This window comes from Leptosomus discolor, chromosome 8 (genome assembly GCF_034619465.1).
Source record: "Leptosomus discolor isolate bLepDis1 chromosome 8, bLepDis1.hap2, whole genome shotgun sequence".
In the NCBI taxonomy this organism is placed as follows: Eukaryota; Metazoa; Chordata; class Aves; order Leptosomiformes; family Leptosomidae; genus Leptosomus; species Leptosomus discolor.
Genome location: NC_141398.1, coordinates 29283614 through 29306535, shown reverse-complemented (window position 1 = coordinate 29306535; position 22922 = coordinate 29283614). Strand labels below are relative to the sequence as shown.

Genomic DNA, 22922 nt, shown 5'->3' with positions numbered 1-22922 from the left:
AGCTGAAGAAATGTTTGAATAATAATGTATTAGCAGCAGTATTCAATAAAGTGGATGTATTACTTCAGGTAGGATTTAAAATAATATTTATTTTTTCATCAGTTTTTATAACTGCAAGCTTTTCTCTTTACTTTGAACAAATACCATGTTTTGGGGTGAGTAGCTATTCTGTGGCACCTAATTTAATGTGTGTAGGTAAAGTGGTACAATACCTGTTTTGAGTTGTTCTGTCCTTCCTCCACTGAATAATTTTTAGAGAATTGTCATTCCTAGAGAACTAAACAGAGTCAATGTAAAAATTAATTAATAAAACAGAGACTTCCTATGGTTGACATCAAATTTGTATTTATCTTCCCATCTTTATTAATATGCAATTTTGGTTCAATGTGGATGCTGCATCTGCAACCAGATTCAAGCTTATTTAATGAAACTGCAGACTAGGTACTGATTTGGAACCTGTTGAAATTTTCACTAGGAGCTGGTCTGCTTGACTCTTCAACAGTCTTTTGAGGTAGCTTATTCTGTTTTAGTCTCTGTTTCAGTGACTGGTGCCTTCTTACATGTTATGCTTTGCAGTTTCAGAATGGCAAACAAACTGCTAGGTATTCAAATAGTGATGTCTCTTTCTTGTATGCTAGTACCCCATCTAAATTGTTGTAGGTATTTACTTGTTTGGTTGGCTTTGAAAGGTCCCTTTGGGACAGTTCTTAGATGTTATCTGCAGGGTATGTGCACAGGAAGGACTGCAGTGTCTTGGGGCACAAATATACAAAAAATATTATGACCCTGGGTAGTTTTTTTAATAAACAGACACAGACAGCAGGGTTCAGTAATTATCTTCCTATTGCCAATATGTTTAAAAAAGAAGGTCTGTCCAGCATATGTGAGGGAATGATAATTCTAGCAGTCAACTTGTGCATATCTACGCAGAAATTCCCCTGAGTCTAATTTATTAATACCTGCCTCATGCAATCTTGTTGTCGTTGTATTTCAGGTAAGCAATGACAATGAATGATATTTCATCCTATTAGTAGTAGTAGTATTTCAACCAAGAGAAGCAAAACTTGATGGTAGGGTGGGATTCTCAGGAGTTATCAACTCTGGCCAAACTGTGTTTGGGTTGAAGTGACTGAGAGTTTCATTGTTGATTTTTGTGGGAGTCAGGTTAGGTCACTGCACAGCACTTTTGAAATCCCACCTCTAACTATTTCTGAGTTGAGTATGTGATTATTTCCTCACAGGGAGGAGTCCATCACCACAGCCTTCCAAAAACACCAGTACAAGTGACAAGCATCAGTCAAAATACATATTCCAGTAACTAACCATCTGCCTGAGAAGCTATATTAGTAAAGCTAATTGGCCGATGCTGAGCATTTGTGAGCACAATAGTGAAAAGTGTGCTGTGGCCTTCACTGGTGTTGTGAGTGCTAAAGACTGCCAGGATCAGGCTCTGGATGAGCCATTCAGTACTGTGTGCGGTCTCTCATAGGCTAGTTTCATGCTTGCTTGTGGTAGTGGGAACTAGCCAGCCATGACAAAAAAAGAACATTGTGGGTCTTAAACTTGTGCTGGTGCTACTTCTGCTTTTAAAGTGAACATGATCTGAAAGCCCCTCTGCACTCAGCTTGTGAAAACCATTTGGCAAGTGCCATAGCTTCTGAAATCTGTGGAACAACTTGCATCAGTGCATGCTGGAGGAGTGAACCTTCTGGCATATAGTGTGCTCTGGAGTTAACCTATCTCCTACCTTCAATTTTCTTCCTGTTTTTTCCCTTGGTGGTGCAGAGTTAGTGGCATGGAGTTGTCTAGGGGTGTGGGGGAAAGAATAGCATGTAAATTTACTTTCAGGTCACAGGCTCTTGTTCTACTGGAGTGACTCACTTGAAGTGATACTAGTGTCCGAGATAAACCTCTCAGATGCGTCATACAAGATGCTTATTGTTGTAATTAATCTGTCGCAATGTAATTATCATCCTTGGCTCAGCAGCCTGTCAATATATGTATTACTGCTATATCGTCTTTCTAAATGAATGTACCAGTGCAAGCTGTTGTGGATCAGCTTACGACTGTGGAGCCATCCCTGTTTCCCACAGCAGGCATCCCTTCTCCTGGTCCAAGGCAGGAGGGACTGTTACTTGTTGATGCCTTTGCCTCCGGCAGCAAGCTGCTTTGGTTTGCAAACTGACTTTATTCTCGTTCTGTCTCCCCTCAGCTGCGTTTTGCCATGCAGCTCTCGCACAAAATGCCACATGCTGTCACTGGCTTGGTGTTGTCCTGATGGTGCCTTCTCCCTTGTCAGGCACTGCCACATCTCCATCTCCAGGCTTAGCACTGACTGCAAAGCCTTCCCCACTCTGACTTTGCCTTCCCCAAACCAGAAGGCCATAGACAGAAGCAGCTTTCCTCTGGTTGCGGCATGCTGGGGGTGGTCTGTCAGGGTGAGGAAGTCTGGTAAAACGTGGTGGGGACAGGGCAGGCTCTCAAATCAGTGTGGCTGTGAAGAAGATACTGGCTGAAGCAGTTCTGGGGGATTAAGAGAGTGGCTGGTGCCATGTGTAAGTAGTGGTGAAGAGGTATCACCGCATCCTGTCTGACATAGTGCTGAAGCTCATGCATCTTGCAGAGGATTAGCATGACGGCATATCATGGTACCAGGGGTCAGGACCTCTCATAAAAGGGACTGCTGTTTGGTGTGAGATGGCAAGTGAAGTAGCAAAGTGTGTGTAGGGGAAATGAAGAGAGGTTTCTGAGCCAGCAAAGCAAAGGTGGTGGTGGAGAAGATGCTGCCTCAGGTAGCCGTCATAGTTGGGCAATGAAAATTCATCCCCGCCACCCCAGCTGGCAGATTAAATGCCTGGTAGCTGCATGTTGTGTTCCACCTTGTTGGCAAAGGATCTCTTACAGATAAATGTGTGACTTTCCCTGTGTGTTGTTGAACATGCAGGATTATTACTGGGGTTTGTGTTGAAACAGAAAGATAAACTAAGGTGCATTTTATGGTGGACCTTTTGCTGTGAATCCTTGTCTTTACAAGTACATCTGAAAAATTCATAACACTGCATCTGAGAAGTCGAAAGACTTCCAGTGAATGATTTAGTTTTTGTATGTCTGAGCTGCAACCTGTATTCTTGGAAGTCCTATTTGAGAAGTTAGCTAAATATGCTTTCAGAAGTGTTCTTTTTCTTAACAGTCATAGGAGCAAAACAAGCTTTGAAAATAAAATGACAGTTAAAATGAGCGTTGACAATGCAAAGCAGTAGTGTATGGTTATAGTGTTGTTTTAAATATACCCAGTAACATTTTTAATGCATCAGAAATGGTTATCTAACTTCCCTAATTGATCTTGTAACTTATTACAATAGCTGACTAAGAAAGTGAGGCTAACTTTCTGGAAGAAAAGTATGAGTTTTACAGGTGTTCTTCTTGAAGTTTCCCTAAAATAAAAAGCAAAACCCATACCAAAGACATGTTTCTTCTCTGAAATGCGTTTTGTTTGGTTTATCAACTAGGCAAATACGAATAATTGCATGGGATCAAAACAAATTGCTTATCACAATTTTAGGTTGTAGAATCTATTCAGAGAAAGGGAAGGGCAGGAAAAGACGCAACTTAGTTTTACTAGAAATGTAAGAAGAAAGAGATTTTGAAAAAGAGTTTTACACCTTTTTAATAAAGTTCCTTCTGTTTTAAAAAGCTCACTATTGGGCCTTGGGATAAGCATGACTAAGCTATGTGCTGGTGTCTTAGCAACAGAGCAGCTGTGAAAACAGCATTTTAAAATCTGGCTGTGTAGAGATGATCTCTGCTTGTCTGAATAATGGTGTGCCTTCCTCAAAGTCAGTAAAACTGCACCAGTCAAGAGCGGGACTGGTGTGGTGGTAGATAAATGTATTTAACTTGGGTATTTTCTTCTCATTCCTTTTTGCTTCTTTACACAGGGAGTGAAGTATCTGTGCATTCCTGCTGCTGACTCACCCTCACAGAACTTGTAAGTTTTCTTTAAAAATAAATTGCAAAACCCCAGAAATCCCTCAGTACTGTGTTGCCTGTTTTACAGTGAACTGAAAGATCTGATTCTGATCTCTCAAGTGTTACACAAATGTGTTTTTTAATCCACTAAGAAAACACAGTAACGCTTTATTCCAGCTGCTTTGGTTCAGACCCTGCTTTTTCTTTGTAAGGATTTGTAGGAGGGTCAGTATGTAAACACTCTTTATTTGTGGCCTTAAACTTCAGGAATTCCTTAGTGCGTCTGCTCCTGATTTAGTCCTGGTTTATTCTAGCCATTGTTTTTGCAAATCCTTTTGCTTGGGTGTTCTTTTTTGTTAACGCTACCTCCAGCCATTAACAAAAAGAAAATATTTGAAAGAGGTATGAAGCCTGATGCTTCAAGGGTTGAAATAAATTCCTCTCAGTGAGCCTTCGAGATAAAGTCCCAGTGTGCAAACTACCCCTGCAACTATCTGCTCTGGACTTCTTGAACCTGCCTTAGAAAGCTCTGCTGCTCTTTGTAGTAGGCTGACACAGTGGGGATTTTCTGCCCTGCGGTGACTCTTGCCTTGAGGATATATGTACTGAAACTAGGGTGTCCCAGCCTTGTTCTTTCTCATCTCTGCTAACGTTCATGAAACGCTAATTGACTTGCCCTTGGTTTTAATGTTTTGAACCATTAAGCATAGCAAGTCTCGATTCCAAAGAGAAATCAAAACAGGTTTTGTAAGAGAACTTGGATGGTGACCAACTCTTTCTTCTAGAGCTCACAGTTTATATTGAGGAGAGGTGAGGGGCGTTTCAGCCACATCCTGCTACCAAGTTTTGTAGAGAAACAAGTAGTTGAAAGAGGCCTGGTAGGTACGGAAGGAAATGCAGCACTGGTTTTTCTCTCACATCACAGCAATATTCCGCCTCATGCTTTCGGGGGATATTTTTGGAGAATGTGTTTCTCATGCCCTAGGAAGATTCCAGTATGGCATTTGATGTGCGGTGATTTGCCTTTTCATTCTGCATTTCTGTTGTGATTTTAGGGGGAAAATAAACAAACAAACCAACCCCCCAACGAAACCCGCCCAACCCCCAACGAAAACCACCCCAAACCCCTAAATTTCAAGACAGGACTGTAATAAGGCGGCAGACAGCTAACTGCCTTTGTCATGGATAACTTTTGTGGCCTTAATACTTAAAATAAATAAAAATAAATAAATGTTTTTAAAAAATCCTTTTAAGAAGGAAAAAAATGAGATTAGAGGGAAACATTCACATGTTGTCATATTAGTTCTTGGCATTCTGATCTGTAGCATTTCTGAAGATGTTTTGCAGATCTGCTTCCTTTGTTAATAGAGATCTGGAGCAACTAGGAAAGGAAATAGAAAGGATGGCATTTGTGATGAACTTTGATCAATGTATAATACGGCCCCTCCCTCACTGTTAAATATCAAGGAGTTATACTGAAAAACCACCTTTGGCGCTTGAGCTGTCTGGCACAGTACCAAAGCTATTAAAGCTTCAGTAAGAAGATACAATATTTGCATGAGTATTGTTTCTGTTACGCTGCAGGCATCTAAAATACTTGCTTTGGTATCAGGTGGTTGCAAGCAAACGTCATTACTTCTAATACTGATACATTTTATCACTTAAAATAAAACTTGATGAGTAACCGATTTTTCTTTTTTGCTTTATACAGTCCAGATCTTCAAGTAAAATCAAATTGTGATGCTCACAAAGAGCAATGTTGCTTGCTTTGCACATGTAATCTTCTGAAAGGAAGCTGTCTTCTTCAGTCTGTGAGGATTTGACACAATCTTACCTGGGAGCGGTTAACCATACTGCTGGTGCCTTCTGTGGAGGGAGGGATACCTGGGGAACAGGAAAGTGGATTGGTCCCTCTGCAACATCTTTGTGTATCTACCTTCTTCTTTCAAAAGAGAGATTCTGGTTGTATCAGGGGAAAAAAAAAAAAAAAAGCAGCATTCTCTATTGCAGGTCACTGCATTTTCTTAGCAATGCTTGACTGGCACAACTGACCAGATACACACTGCTGTTTTGTCTGTCTCTCCCAACAGCAAGTTTGTCAGAAGGTTTGCTGCTACTTTGCAACTGCTGGCAGGTTGGTAAGACCCAACTGAAAGCCTTTAGCCACTGAGTTTTGGGACTGTGAGCTATTAATTCACTTGAGCTCCATTTTTGTGAGGGGAAACTTCTGGTTTCTGATGTGCATAATGCACGTTTACTCCTAGTAAGCTTGTTTAGTGGAGCTTACTTCATCAGAGGAATGAATTGCCAGGGAAATACAGCAGGGATTCCCCTGTTAACATGTTCACTAAAGTGTCTCAAAAGCTTCCTTCTACTCCCATGTTCTGCCCCCACAAAGCACAGGAATCAAGCAACTGCTTTTGAGATTTGAGGTGCTTTCTAGGTGTTAAAAGAGTGTTAGCCGTGGACTGTGAGAATTTTACCTTGGGCCATTGACTTCTCCATAAATGTCATCTTCTATAGAATGTGTTCCTAAAAAGTTAATTCTATAGAAATTAAATCTTTCCTTTCTGTCCATTCCAGCTAATTGTTTTAGGCTACACGATTCTAAGGATTCCAGGGGTCAGGCTGTTCGTGGTGATAATACAGAAGCCAGATAACCTATTAAGAAAGAAATTTAGGTGATCTTTGTTGCGTTTATGTTGCCAAAGGAAAGAAACACCAAGGTGCTTCTTCCTGTCTGATTTAGATGCTTTCTTTTTAACCTTTATAATAGTTGTAGAAGTCTGACTAGCCTCAAATGTGTATGTAGATATGGTATCATAACTCTGCCCTCAGCCTAGTTTTGGATTATCCAGCTTGCTAATGCATAAGTTTAGATAACTTTGACAACATGCTGGTGGGGGCACTGTGCTGGTTCTTCTTCCTGTGGTGTTTTCCCACTGTGAAGATGATGCAGGTCAAGACCCAGTTTTAAGCTGGAAGATGTAAAAGCTAGATATCATGTAATAAATTGCCTTGAAGTAACTGTTCAGTCCAACAAATAGGCTGCAAATCAACACATTTGTCAAGTGCTTTCCTGTTACAAATGATAATCAACTGTTTTGTGGTTAATGTAAGACTTGCCATTCTTCTTTGTGTCTGGCACTTGTCTCGCAGGTAACTGGTCCTCCACCTTAGTTTTCATGTAAATATGGTTTGTACCATAACTTTGAAAATGAGTTGACGCAACTGTGTCTGCTGGAGCCAGCAGAGACCCCAATACCATAGGGTTGTGGAGGAGTACATTCTCCTTTTCTCTGACTCGAGGCGAGGAGGGGCCATGGTTCTACAGTGCAGCACGAATTCTAAGGTTGGCTATTTCTCTTCTTGTTTTAATGAATGTCTGTAAACGCTTACACTTGACAGTGTTTCCAGCAGACCAAGTGTCAGCAGTAAGGAAGGGTAAATAAAACTGAGTGAATAGAGTTCACTGCTAGCTATATTTAGTACCTTGCAAAGGTGTTGCGTTCATTCACAGATATTTTTCAAACCAAAGCATTGAAGTGTTTAACCAAAACTTGTGCTGGACCATTGAAATGAATTCACTGGTGCTTGGAGCTGCACTGTTGTCCAGATTTTCTAGAGAGAAGAGAAAAGATGGGTGTATGAGAATATTGGGATGTTGTCAATCTAGCCCTAACCAAGTTTCACCTGACTGAGTATGTTCAATCTCGGATAACTGCTCCTTCATTGTGCAATAGCAATGCTTCTTGTGCACACAGCCAAACATCTCGTTTGTCCTCCAGGTTCATTTATGTGAAGCTGCTCATGTCCCCCAGGCAGATCTGTGCACCATGATTTGTTAGGACTCAGCCAGGGAAAATGTTTTGGAGTGCCAGTCTGACTAGGAATGCATCCGTAAGCCTTTGTGCCTTTTCTTCATTTATTCCACATACTTGATTGGTTTCTTGAACAATAAAACATAAAATCTTGAGTTGACATGCTGTCCTAAAGCTTGGGATTGCATCATACCTTGATATTTTCCAAATAAGTCACTCAAATCTTCACCAGCTGTGTTCTCCATGTTGCCTTGGACAGGGAGTCCTGGGCTTTGGGATCCCCATTTTTCGATATTTCAGCTTAGACATCATTGCCTTTGCAAGTTCCGCAGGTGCTGTCACGCTAGTGCATCACTGTTGTCCTTCTCCGGGTCTTGAGTGTTTATAGTATCAGCAGCTGCACTGTTGGGCAGGAAGGGACGCTTCCTTTTATGTGGGTATTCCTGATTTTTGTGTGGCTGCTGGTGCTGGGCTGAGGTTTTTTTCTTTTACCCTTGTGGTATAATATTCACCCTGAGAGGGAAACATCTTGAATACAGGACTTTGTGTTTCATGGGTGTTGTGCGCAGTGTGCTTTCAGGTTTGTCTTTGCCAGTAAGTCTGGTGCTGGCTGCCCCTTAAGAAGCTCTTTCCTCTGTCTGTGTTTCACACATTGCTACTGCTTGTGAGCTTAAATTGCAAGAGCACTCAGAGACCACACTGAACTCCAGCTCTATTGAATTAAGAGGTGCTGCATGCACTTGTGATAAATTTCAGGCAGCCCCAAAGGCTTTGCAGTCTGAAAGGCAGAGGCAATGTGAGCAACTTGGGACTGGGATGCAAAGAGGCGATGCTGTAGATTTACTGAGATTATGACAGCTGCCCCAGTTACTTTCCTTCAGACTTGCCCCACTTAAAATGAAGAGGCATGAGTAAAGGATTATCAGAGTACAAACCTTAGTGTTTGTAAACTGAGTCTTTACCTTCTTCACACTTTCTGCTCCACTGCTTTAAAAAAGGTAGGCTGTAGGCAGGGGTTAGCTGACACCATGACTAAGGGCAGACAGAAGGCGTACTGCAGTCTGAGTGGAGGAAAATGGAAGGAGCTGAAGAAGCCAGGGCTTGAATTGAGAAATTTTTCATAACAGGGACAAAAGGGAGAGCTTTCATGTTGCAAAGAAGAAAGTCATAACATTTAGATGTGTCCTACTACATGGTTTGACAGAGGAGGTGAAGTCAAAGTTAAGTGTAAATTTGAGTAACGGGTAGTGGATGCCTCTTTGTAAGAAACAATATACCTTGAGAACTGTTCATGTAGTCATGCTGCGTTTCATCTGACATCTGAGCATACGCAAGGACATGTGAGGTCAAGTTACTGGTTTAAAGAGGAATAAAGCACAAACTGAAATACAGACTTGACAGTCATCAGAATAAAGCGTGTGTTAATGTTTATCACACTGTAGTGCCTAAGATACCAGTTTCTTCTTTAGGTAGAGTGGAGAGTAACTATGCCAGTGAGTATTGTGTTTCATTGGCAGACACTAACTTTTACCTTGTAAGACCTGTATTCAGTCTAAATTCCTGACAGTATTAAATGAGCTTTTGGATACATTTCTCTCTTTCTAAGTAGTGATTTTACTAAATAGAGCACTTTCTTTATTCCTCTTCTGCTTCTGTTTTCAGGGCAAGGCATTTCAGAGAGAGCATCAAATTTATCCATGAGTGTCGGCTTACAGGTGAAGGCTGCCTAGTTCATTGGTATGTATACCACTTGCTAAAAAAACTTCTTAAGGGTTTCTCTACCTTGATTTGGATGTGCGTCATTTTAATGATAAGTCAGTGTTCATCTCCATGGTATAGCAAAACCCTCTTGGACTGAAATGCCCCCTTTATTTGAAGCGCCCCAGCAGGTTTACAAATGCTACTATAGCCTCATGCTAGGACTTTTGGGTCACTGAGAGGGCAACTGCCTGGAGATTAAAGGGGCCCAAAAAATTCTTCTTGACCTCCTCTGATTGAAATTTTTTGTAGGGTTGATTTGACTAGAGATATATTGACCAGAGACGTATTATTTATTTTCCATTATTTTAATCACTGTATTTCTGAAGATGATATCCATAATCCAAATAATTTGATTAGTTTCTATAACAGCTATTTTGGTGACTTCAGAGTTGTTAAAAAAAATTTCCTCTGAACAGAAATTGATTTTTTGGGTCTTTTTTTCTTTAAACTGCTGAATCATTCAAAAGTCGCATTTGTTAACAGCAAGTCTCTGATTGGAGAGATGCTCCTGAGACGGGAGAGAATAGAAAAGGAAATCCCACCCCGGGTTTTTTCTTGCTCTCTGCTATTGGTTGTCGTCTTTGTGCTGTATGTCCAAGTGACACATCTGAGTCTATATCTGGAATCACAGTCATCTTGTGATTTGAACACTGGATTTGTACACAGGCCCTGAGCATAAATCCTCGGTTTGCTACCGACTCATGATAGGGCTGTGTACGAGTCATTTGGTCAGTCTCAATGCATGTAAAACAGAGACAATTTGTCTGAATTCTTATAGAGTTTTAAAAAACATATTTAAATTTGTGAAGCATTTCAAAAGCATAAATGTTCTTGAAATGTCAAGTGAAAGAGTCTGGTACAAGTGTATCTCAAATACATTCTTTATACTTACAATAGTAATTGTTGGGAGTGTTTTGTCCAGCGCTGTCGGAATAGTAATAGTGAATGATTCTTACTTTATCCCAGTGTCTCACGTGGGGAATCTGTCTTGAAAATTGAAGTTGTGCAGTGCATGGATAACAGAAACAGGAAAAGAGCTGAAGCAACCAGACATATGTACTTTAGTAGTTCAGTTAAAGTTCATTTTGGCCCCATGAAATTTAGGCCTTTATTTATGGTGGAGAGAGAATGATCTTATTTCACTGCTCTAACCTATATAGACAGAAGAAAGTGGGTGACTTATTTCTAGATTATTGAAAAACAAATCTAACTTAGAACATGTGCACTGTCCCCTGGTTTTGCAAAGACTTAATACTTATTTCTTCCTCTTCAGTCTCATATGAATTACTACTCAGAACCCACTTTCTTGATAGTCATAGATTTGTTCAGATGCATTTGGAAAAGCAGCACCAAAACCTTTTAACTCAAATACTGTAATATTTCTTCTAGTGGCAAGCAACACAGCAGTCTGCTGTGATGTAGGGAAGTGATGCTTTTAACTGTGATATATGAAGTACAGCACTACTTCAATTTATTGCACCTCCTTTTTCATGTAGCCTTGCAGGTGTCTCCAGGAGTGTAACATTGGTAGTTGCCTACATCATGACCATCACGGACTTTGGTTGGGAAGATGCACTGTCTGTTGTCCGCGCAGCGAGATCCTGTGCCAATCCTAACATGGGCTTCCAGAGACAGCTACAGGACTTTGAAAAACATGATGTTGATCAGGTAGATGAACTAGAGACAAATGAGCTGTGAAACACAATCCCAAGTCTTAGATCGTGGGCTGCTTCTCATTACTTTGAGGCCTGGGTGGTTTATCTGGCTCCCTGTTTTTGCTTTGAGGGAGTGGCTTCTCAGACAAGCCTGCTCTACTGGGGAGGTACGGATAGAACTGAAGGTATTGGGGAATGCTGGATGGGAGAAGAGATGAAGCACAACATCAAAACATCTCCTGCCTATCTGTGTTCTCAGCCACTGATTGCTTCATGTGTGCTAAGGCACAGTACAAGACTGACACCTTCAGAGGGGTAAACTGGAGAGTGATTTGCTCAGAACACAGCAGAAAGACCAACCTATAAGTACCACTTGCATAAAAATAGTGGGCTTCCCCCCAACACATTCATTTGGAATAGTAAGCAGGAAAGAAACCATAATCAGAAATCTTTGCTATCCAGGAGTTAAACTAGATTCTCATTATGACTTACGTGTCATGTTCCCCCCACCTTCTGTGGCAGAAACTTAATACATTTTCTGATGTGTAGAACAGTCTCAAATCTGACCCTTTTTTTTCTTCTTAACCTTTGAAGGCTTTGTAGGACTAGGAGAATTCAGGAAACAGTAAGACTGAAAAATGGTTTTCATAAAACAAAAATTAGTTTCTTACCCCTATAAAGAACCATCCCACGCAAAAGACCTGCTCCCTGGGGGTGACCGGTGACTCCCACTTATGTTAACAACCCACTCTGGCCATCCCCTCTGTTTTCCCTTGCTCAGCGTGTTGCTGTTCTCTGGGCTTTTGTGCCTGTTGTGCTTATTAAAAATCAACAACAGCAACAGAGGCAAACCAAACTCGGAAAGCGAAATACTTGAGGCAAAGGATGGTTTTTTTTTTTTTTTTATTCCATCCCTGCCATTCTGCTGCAGAAAGCTCAGAGTTTAGAAATTACCATTTGTTTTGCATGATGCAGTTTGCAACTGTAAATATTTGCGTTTTTTTAATATTTAACTGAATGTTTCCTGGATCGTTTGGAACTGGTGTAAATGGTAGCGTAACTGATTTTTAAGAGACAAAAGTCAGAGGGGGACTTTCCAGACTTGTCTCCTTCCTCCCTTACAGTCATTTCTACTCTAATTGGTCTGGGCTAACAGCAATGACAATTAAGGCTATATGCAAATAGCCTGATAAAGACAGTAACGTCTCTCTTTTTTTCATCCACCATGGACGGCACATTCTGCCTTTTTTCACTGAGGGGGAGGCAGTAGGTTGCAAAAAGAAATATCCACCTGTAGTCACTGGCTGGGCTGTAGTTTCCTACTGTCTCTTAACAGCAACCACATCCTTAGCAGGTGTCTGTTTACACACCTGATTTCAGTGGAATAACGCCATCTGCCAAGGGTGTGAACTTTTTTCTGATTTCAGTAGCATGGGTGTTTTGCTGTGCCACTGTAGGGGGGTATCGTGTGAGGTTTCTGGAATGGGGTCCTTTAGATCTTGGTCTTACAGGAAGGGGTTTAGTCTCTAAGGTTGCAACACGGTTTGCACCAATTCCAAACTTCCACATGGTCGCCTGAAGCTTCAGATTTGACTTGGGACCTTATGATCTTTTAGGAATGGGAGGGGGTAACTATGTTGAGGTCTTGTCTCCCAATGTCTTAGTACATGATTTTTATGGATTAAGCTGTCCATGAGCCCCAAACAGAGCAAAGCTATGAAAGTTAAGGCTTGAAGAATGAATATTGTCCCCACTGGGACAGAACAGCTGGGGTCTATGTCTACTTGCTGCTTCTGCAGAGAAGAGCAACAAGATTGTCAGGAATCACTAAGTGGATTCAAATTCTTCAACTGGCAAAGAAATGACGGAGAAGGGTCTAATAAAGGTCTATGAAATTGAGTGGAATAGAGAAAGTGAATTTCCACTCTTCCCTGTAATGTGAGATGGAGCTAACAATTGGCAGGTCCCAGTAAAGGAAGAGGGGTTTTTATATACATGGGGCTTGTTGGCACCCAGATGTGGTAAAAATTTGTGTATTCAAAAAGTGATCTCATGGCAGAAAAATTAATTTGTTGCTATCAAACATGAAGATACTGCCTCAGCCTCCAAAAGTACCTGAGCTGAAAATTGCTAGAAGCTGAGGAAACGACCAGGGAAAAGGTCCCAGCATTATTGCCCTGCCATTGCCTGATTCTTTCCTCTACATTTACATTTGGCTGCTGTCATACCAGGATACAGAGCTGGGCTGACCTTCAACTGGACCTGGTACATCTGTTACCATGTACCATGTTCAGTCATTCATGTCAGTAATATATAGTGTCCTATTCTATACTTTTTAAAGCTCCTGGACTTTTTCTTCCTGGAAGCTACCTTTTCTGATATCTACAGTACATTTTTTACTATTGGTGTTTGTGGACTCAGGATAAAAAAACCCATATGAATGGTTCACTTCCTGATCTTCAACCTTCTTGTGGTCTGTTGTGACTTGGGCAAGTTGGCTGATCATATTGGCTTCCATGCTAATTCATTTTATTGTTTGTATATGCAACAGGAGGAGGGTGCTTTTAAGTCCAGGATGTTCTTGCCCTTACTCCATATTACTCCAGTCAGACAAGCTGTTATGCAGGTGTGTCATTTTAGGGGACTTAAGGGATCTTGGTGATTTCAAATGTGTGTTCCTGTGCCTATGTATTATGTGCTGCTATTGAAGGACATGCAATAACTGGAGCACTTTTCTTTAAACTACTTGTGTTCTTAAAATTCTGTAGGACAGGAGTGAGTATTACTTCTGCATCAGTCTCGTGTTACTGTTTCATCATATGGTATACGTATGTTCAATTTCTGCAGTTCAGGCAGTGGCTGAAAGAAGAATATGGGGAAAACTCTTCTCAGGATCTGCAAGAAGCCAAAAATCTTCTGAGCAAATATAAAGAGCAGGCAGAGTTGCAACAGAATACTGGGGGAAGACAGTGGAATAACAACTTCTCATCTGTGCCATCTCTCTCGTACAGCAACTACACAACAGAGACCTAACCATAGGAGGTTGATTTTTTTTCTTTCTGCCTTTGAAAAACATCTTGCCATAATTTCCATCCCATCTTCAAGACTCTCAGCAGTAATCATGCAAACAGTTGATTTGTAGAAAGCTTCATGATGAAAATAGTACATTATGTGTGTGTGTATGAGTGTGTTTCACACAGTTTTATGATCTGGGCAGGATCAAGCTCTCTGTATGCCCAGAGATGTGATCCAGTTGCTGTGGCTGATCCAGTTTGTCATCCAGCCACAGCTATAATTTCTTTATGCCCACATTGCCTGGCATTTGCTGTGAGGTTAGCTCAACTCCTTTTGTTGTAGGCTAGCAAAGGGCTCTGAGAGATGAAGTCTGGTGATTCAAGCTGTGGCAGTTTAACGTCTCTGCACTATTAATGTGGCAAAGGTGTTATTGCACCAGAAGAAGGGAACTCAAGCCTGTGTCTCTGCTGCTCCTGTTCACAGTCCATTGGCAAATAATACCGCGGAGGTGAGCTTGAACTTGAATGCTAGACTGCAAACCGGAGCAGGTGAGATATGGGTACGTGTACCTTTCTACCAGCAGTAGCATCTAGGAGAGAGGTGGGACAGACAGCTCTGAGTAATAACATCTTCAACTGCCACGGTTGTACTTGCTTCAGTGCACGTGAGACAGAGCTGTCGGTAGAACTGCCGCAGACCAAGAGCACCGAGACTTACCACAGCTCAGCTGATGTGCAGTGATTTAAGCCGTGGTCCCTTCTTGATTGTGCATCTGGTCTCCCAACATAAGCTTCTCTAGAGAATAGTTTATCAGGTCTCCAGTGCCGCTGAACTTCATTCCCCGTGGAACACGTGCCTCTTCAACACACGCCCCTGCGCACATGATAACGTGTCTCCAAAGAGTGGGCTCGGTGTGAGTGCGAGCACCTGCTTCTTTGCTTGTGCTGTGGTTTGCTCTTTGACTTCAGCTACCTCAAAAATGCTGTTCTTGTCATTGTGGTTGTAAATGCAACCTTGAAAATTGCCTTGTGTAATCTTAATCTGACACTGAGTGAAGTAAGTGGGGATGTGTGTGTGTCTGAGTGTGTGTGCATGTATATTTCACAAATGTCTGTATTTGAGAAGGTCATTGTTTTCTTTTAGAGTTGCCTGTATTTCTCACTGGTTTAAAAATTGAGTTGTTTGAATTCAACTTTCTGCCATTTTAAAACCACTATATATTTTGTTGTGATCAGATTTGTAGGAATGCATTTGTAAAATATATTTTAAACTAGGTTGAAACTAGGGGCCATACTCTGCTCTTGGTAGCATTGTGTGTTTCTGGAATGGAGCCATTCTAAAGTGTGTTCTAAGAGTGAAACTTCAAGTGTGTCACCAGGGATGCTGGGTGGTGTATTGCTTTCTGATAGTGTAATGGGGGGTGGCACTTATGCCAAGATCATGGTTTCTTGTCTTTGACTCAGAAGATGAAAGGCCTATTTTTCTTGAAGATTCCAGAGAATAAAAAACGCCTCCCAAACAGCCAGGGTATAAAAACAAAACCAAACCCCTCATTTGTTTAAATGTGGTGTGTATAATGCTAAAAGCTGAGCACTAAGCAGGAAGCAGTCAGCATACTAAATAAACTGTTGTCTCTTCCAATTTTTTCAGTACTCTGACCTCCCATCCCTTCACAAGTTTCCTCTTCATGTGATTCCCTGCTTGCTTTGGGTGGCAGTGAATTCTTTGGATGGGAGCAAGGCTTTTGGGGTCAAGTAAGCTCTGGCTGTTAAATATCTGTTAAGTATCTTAAAAAAATGTATGTTATGGCTTGTGAAATACAGATCTTGCATATCAATAATTGCCAAAAAGGAAAAAAGGGAATGGGATGGAACTGGCCTGACAGTTGCATCTGAGTCCAAGCCTCCATCAGGGTTCATTGCACTAAGTGCTTTAAGTGCAATGAACGCAGTGAGAGCAGGATAATCCATGTCTGTGCTGCAGTAAGAGATGCTCTTGGATCTGGGAGAAGTGCTGGAATTGACTTTGGTTTCAAGCGTGTTGCTAAATGAACCACTGCCTATTTGGTATATCCAGCAACTGCTCTGTGTTTGGCTGGTAAGAGGAGTACTTGGCTCTTCTTGATGATGTTGATCTGCAAATAATGGGCTGGTTAGGAATTCCAGCACAGCAGTGCCCATGTTGGCAGTCCCCTCTGCGCTCTGAGAGCGGATGTGGGAATTGGGAAACGCTTTCCTCGGTAACAGGGTCTGACACGTGTTCAGGATGCCGGTGCATTTGTTTAATGCTCTACTCGCAGTAGGATACATAGTGCAACTTCAGCCTGGCCCCAAAGGGCAGCTTTGTCAGAAGCATTCTGCCTCTGCTCTTGCAGGTAGCCAGTCAGTCCATCCTGTAGCTGACTGTCAACACTGTGTGTCCCGTAACACTTCTGGCACTCTCGTTCTTGCGGTGGTAACCTGTGAGTGCTGGTAAGTTGGCAGTTCTTTCTTCTGTTCTGACAACTGCAGGGCAGAATGGGAGACATCTGTTAATGTTTCTGTGTTCAAGATTATTCTGTATGAGATTTTTTTGATAGTTTGGTTGTCCCCAAAGACTTAGTCCCACAAATAGAATTTTTTCTGGTTTTTTGAACTGAGTTTGGCTTTAGGGTCATATAGCCACATCAATGTGCATTATGCTGCAGCTCAAAAGCAGAAACAGGGTAAAGCAGGAAGATGGAGTGCCATATTGTCAGCAAGTGGAAGTACTTTTCCCTTTTTAAAAGGCAAATAAATATTTTCTGTAGTCTTTTGCTTCTACATCTTGTTTAGTGGTCTGTATGTACTGTATACTGCATTTGAGAGTGGCAAAAGAGCAACAGCACCCCAAGGAACCTTGAATCTCATTTGTCTACGTAGAGAGTAAAATGATAGTTTACTCCTTTATTACCACAAGGCGCAGAAGAGAGTAGCTACAGTTCTCGCCTTTGGCCTTTTAGAAAGGGAGAGGAGCTAATACAGACTGAGAACGTGACATGATTTGTCTTCCAACCAGCCTTTCAGTGGCAGTTTTTAGGACTTTCCAGCTATCTGGGACATGCCTAGACCCCAGTCCACATCTTTGTAGTTGACCTTTATAGCGTAGATGATACATTGAGTTATTTTGTTTCTGTACTTCAAATTACTGTCCTCATTTTAATGTTCACTGAAAAATGTATAAAGTTTATAACACCTTATTGGATATCCAGATTTGAAATGTATCATCGATTTTTTTGGGCTAAACTTGATATCCACGTGTGATTATAAGCAAATGTTTAGTGTAATACAATATAGGTAATGAGGAAATGCATTAGTATTTATTACCTTGATTTTTAACCTGGAAAGAGTTGCTTCCTTATGTTTTGTGGTTGAGTGGGAAGATATGGCAAATCATATCTCTGTTTTTTAAAATGGACAGTAATAACATTGGTTGCTATAATGGCCACTGCCTATAAAAGAGTCAGTGAAAAATTATAGTAATTACTTCAGCTAGTTTAAAAACTCTAAACCTGGTAAGCTTCTTGATTCTCTGTCTTTGTCTTCCTGGGCATCTTAGCGAAGCCTTGATTGCTTTTTTCAATGTTTGTATTTAATACGTTCTACAATTTTTTAATAAATAAAAGTAAATGTTAACACCTGATCTGCTTGTGTATTTCTTGAAATCAGTAATAGTGTCTGGAAGGCTTCTACTCACTGTTTGTATCCCTGCAGATACAGCAGGAGTACAAGACTAACTAATTTTGATATTTAGATTACTTTTTTTGTCCTGCAGACTTCTTGAGACTTCCCCTCTCTTCACCAAGTCCTTCCAGGAGAGTTCAAGAATCTGCAGCACAAGCATCCCACAAGAGGGATGTTGCATGTTGCTCTCGTACTTATTGTTGCTGGCCCATCATTGCGACAGGGTATGTGGTGAATCCAAACTTTTTGTTCTTTTGAAATACCTTTTTTCCATAGCACACTGGTTTAGGGCTTAATTAGCTGTAAAACTTAGCTGGTTTACAGACTGTCAAGACTCAAGGCTTTCAGTACTGGTGTGTCAGATGAAGCTGATGCAAGTGGCAGATGATGATTCTCAGGGGGAGAAAAAAATAATTACTTACAGTGTAAGGGGGGGAAAAAGCCTCATTTAAATTCCCGCAGATGACACATTGAATTTCTGGTTTGACACTACCCATGCTAAGAGGGTAATTCTGGCATTCGAATAATCAAAAAAAAAAAAACCCAAAACAAAACCCCACCAACCTGAAAGTGTAATCAGTCATGCCTAAGTCGCCAGATCTCATGGCCGCTTTAGTCGTTGCTGAAGGCTGAACTGTTCTTGCAGTGGGACTCCCTCATCATGAAGGCAAAGTTAGATGCTCAGGCACAGTGGTTTGGAGTCTTTTCTTTTTGCTATCTCCTCCCTCTCCCAGCACTTAGTTTGTAGGCTGCTGGAAATGTGTGGATGTTTCCTAGGGAATCTCAGGGATTCAACTAATTAATAACACCCTCCACTAGAATAAAGTTAATGTGTCTGTAGGTAGTTCTGAATGTGCTAGGGGCACCTTGTTCGTAATATGTTTCCGTTCATCTTCAGTGTAAGTGGCATGGCTCTGATTTTGTGTGTTTCAGCCCTCTTCCTATTTTTCTATGAAAAGACTGTAAATTTAATGCAGCCTGCTATGTGAAGCTTGAATTAGTGGTGTAATTCTCTCCTTTCTCCTATCTGTTATCCATAGCAGTGTCTTAGATAGATGTGCTATAGCATTGATGAGACAGAAAACGTGTTTAAAATACAATCCCTTGTGAGCTAGGAAAATGTCCCAAGTTTCAGAGGAGGCTTCCCCCTACCCCCTAAGGAAAACAGCAGTTTCCAAATGAAAAGTGCACTGCCACTTTGTCTTCCTTTCGACTACTTAGCACCGCTCAAGGGTAACTTTTATCTAAATCACATGTAAAAATTGTGCTGCAACCACAGTGCCACGCTACTGTTCCCAATGGTGTCTCTCGTTTCATTCATTTCAATATTACATGTAACTGGCAAACATTCTGCAGCAGAAGATGGTAGCTCTGATTTGATTCATGTAGCCCTGTCCCACTATGCAGCAAACTGAGGGAACTAGAGGACAAACTCACATGTCCTTAGATGTGTTCATAACCCAATAAGGAGTTCGGGCTTTGCCAGCAAATGATGAGAGTCCTTCCACCTCCTCAAGATGAGTGTACTGGTGGAGGGAAAATGACGATGGTCTCCAGAAAATATTAGACAGCATGAGGAAGATGATCTTGCACTGTACAGTGTTTCTGTAGAAACCCCTGGAGACACAAAGCGTGCGACAGAAACAGCTATTTTCACACATTGTTCTCAGCAGAGCTTTAAATGTGGTTCTCATTTTCCATGTGCCCCAGCTCCTGTGTGTTTAACCATTTCGTTGCTACATTTAGCTACTGTCCAGTATTATTCTTCTGCCCTCACCCAGGGAACAAGTTCTTCTTTACACATGTAAAGAGCTAGCTTTGCTCTAGTGACTTATGCAAACTGCAGTTTACCAAAAGTGAGTAGCTTGTGAGTAGCAAGATGACTTCCTGTAGTTTCCACGTATTTTCTGGTGTAATTATTAGGAGGAGGCATCTAATGAAGTGTGAGCAGGTGGTGCCTTTTTGCTATTGAATGGCTGCATAGCTTGGTCCTTGTAGGAGATTCAACTTTGCTCATGTGAGCTGAGCGCATCTGCAGTAAACTGGGAGTAAAATCCATTTGCAAGCAGTCTCAAAAAATGGGATTTTCAGCCAGAGCTGCACCCAGTTTCCATTTTAGTTGAGGCTATTATGAATGTGCAGGTACCCTCCATTATTTGTTGAACTGTGAATATGGAGGTCGGAACAAGACATCCAAGCTACTTGAAATGCAAAGTATTTTTAAGTTGTTTGCTGGCTGGGTCATCTATTCACACAGGCATTAGCAAAGTCCAGCTTTAGATCTGGGCAGATGCATTTACAAATGGACCCTTTGAAAGTCTGAGTTCTGATTCCCCATCTCTCCTTCTTTCTCTGAAAGCAAGTGAGGTTTAATTTAATTTGTTAGATACAGGGGATGGGATTTTTGTTACAATTTCTCGATCTCCCTTTTTGCGTGGGGTGTTTTGGTTTTTTTTTTTTTAAATAACTGATACTTACCCCAGAACCCTTGAGTCAGGATAAGTGACTGCCAATGTGCAGCTTGCAGCTGTAGTTCCTTTAAATGTGTATTAATAAAAAAGATTATGTTATAAGGTCGCTGATTTAATCGATTGTGTTAACAAATACAATGCTGCTCTTTGTGCATCTGTCCTGTTGCGGTGGGAGTTGTTTGCCAAGCCTGCCATGACTTCTGTGGATGTTGCCATCTTCTGTGGCAGTCTGGCTCCTGTACGACACTGGATGTTTTGGAAAAGTAACACTGATCCATGATAGTGTTGAACCTGACATTTGAAAAATTAAAAAGGGATATTTTAACTTTTATTTGTATGCCAAAAGGCAATGTTTATTGGTGGACCAGCATCCTATACAGGTTACTGATTACAAACAGTGTTTTGCTTGATAGTCTGTTTATCTCGCTTTTCAAGGCAAGGTGAGACTTTGTTGAAAGCTTGTAAGTAGGGGACAACTCTGCCATGTGTTTAGGGAAAGTACATGTTGAAGATGTCAGAATTACGGCTGTGTTTATGCATGCTCACTGCATATTTTCCCTAGGATTGCATTTTGGAAGTCTTTGCAATTAAGTCTGCAGCATGTAACTTCCCAGCAAAATGGCTTATGTAATCCCTGGATGTCTCAAAAGGAAAGAAAAATGACAAGAACCCAAACAAACAACAAAAAACCCACCCAACCCAATACCTGAGTGCTAAGCAAGCTTTGGTCAAATCCTGATATTTTTAGACATGAGTTTCTTCTGTTCTTAGGTAGCTTATTTGCTTAATAATATCTGGTTTACAGTGAGGTTCTTACCAGACCTGACAAAGATCTCCTTTCTTCTGGAAGGTGGGGTATGTCATGGAACAGCTTGTGTCCTCTGAGCAAAGCTTTACTTTGCTTTACTTACTCTGCAGCCTGGACCTGCTTGCAAGATGCAGAATGTGCTTCTGTTGCACACGAGAGCTGGATGGGCTTTTACTGGGTGGTGTTACTATTTACACCACAAAAAAAAGACTCTTCTGTTTGAGAATACTGAAAAAGCATTTGCATTTCTGCAAATCTTGGAGGCTGCACAAGTACACCTCTGTCATTTCTCAGCTGGGTAAGGCTCTATGACTCTGAAATTAACCATCAGTAATAAGTTTGGGGGAGGAATGGGAAAAGGTTTGTTACAATACAAAACCCACCAGGGTATGTTATAGTAATGTACTAATTCACTGCAACTGCACTCTGGACTTTGCTGTCACTGGAAGGATCTCAAATACCCCTTCTCTTCCTTTACCACACTTCCTTTTCAAGGGACTGAGATAGGCTTCTCACTTGTTTAGAGTTGACCTTTGTTTCCCTGGAGTGGCCACGTTACATCAAGTTGATTGCACTGGAGAAAATACTTGTGAGATCTCACATATTTCTTGCTGGGCTTTTCTCCGTTAGATTATACACTCCTGATAGACATATATATTTCCAAAATTGCATAGAAAGGCTTGCAAGAGGACCTGCGATGCAGTAAGACAGGCTGAGAAGTTCAATAGTCCTTTTTGATGCAGAAATCTTGTGGGTTTGGCTTATCAGGAGGGCATATTGAGTCAGCCGCCTTTGTCCAATCCATCAAATGCTGGACTGAGAAGCATTTGGGATTCTGTTTCCAAATCTCCTACAACTTGCTGTGTGACTAGGCAAGTTGCTTCAGTTCTGGTTTGCTTCATTTTCCCAATAAAATGGGAAAGTGTTAGGACTTTCCCTGATACAGGTTTGCAAAGTCCCCGACAAAATGCACTGCATCAGTGTTGGTTGTGTATTGTTAAATGAGGTATCTGCCCTCCATCTGAGGGGTGTTAAAATACCTTTGCAATAGAGAGATTCTGAAGCAGGGCAAGGAGCTGTGGTGGCTTCTTGCTTATTCTCAACACCTCAATCACACCTGCATAGGAAGTGCTGTGCTGCCCAGGATGGTGGTTGGGTGCTGATGGGATTGGGAAAAATCAAGGTCTGATTCCCCAGGTACCGGTTCCTATATTTCAATGTGAATTACATAAAACGCAGATGTTGTCATTTCTATATGGAAAATGATGAAGTGAAGCAGAAGAGGTCCAGAGCAATTCTGGTTGTGACTACCCTGGATAAAATTCATCCCACGGGTGTCTCTGTGAATGTAAAATCTAAGGTAAAAATTAAATGGTAGGGATATGTACTGTGCCTGTGATGTCACAAAGGGAGGGTAGCAAGCCAAGGAGGAATGACATACGGAAAAAATTAAAGCATTGTGAAAGTAATACGGTAATGGCTGGTGGTACATGTGCTGAGATATGGTCCATGCACTCCAGGAAAAAGTCTGTAAGCAAAAAAAAAGAGAGGGAATCTCTGCTGTTTTCTATAATTTGGGTATACAGTTATGATGCCAGAAAAAAGTGATGTCCTGATTAGCCCCTTGGCTTGTTCTGTAAAGAAAGTGCATATGGAGAACACATCAAATACAAGCTGTTCTGGCAAATGAGATCTGGATGAGGAACAAAATTCGTGCCTCC

At 41.3% G+C, this 22922-nt stretch overlaps 1 protein-coding gene across 1 annotated transcript in view; it reads left to right on the top strand.

The window, feature by feature from the left end:
• DUSP22 (dual specificity phosphatase 22) overlaps positions 1-17881 on the top strand; it is a 44691-nt gene extending 26810 nt beyond the window's left edge. The window contains exons 4-7 of the mRNA XM_086469023.1: positions 3939-3988; positions 9453-9527; positions 11048-11219; positions 14054-17881. Coding sequence (XP_086325149.1) covers positions 3939-3988; positions 9453-9527; positions 11048-11219; positions 14054-14239 — 483 coding nt within the window. The 3' untranslated portion in view covers positions 14240-17881. The remainder of the gene's footprint in view (positions 1-3938; positions 3989-9452; positions 9528-11047; positions 11220-14053) is intronic.
• The last annotated feature ends 5041 nt before the right edge of the window (positions 17882-22922 follow it).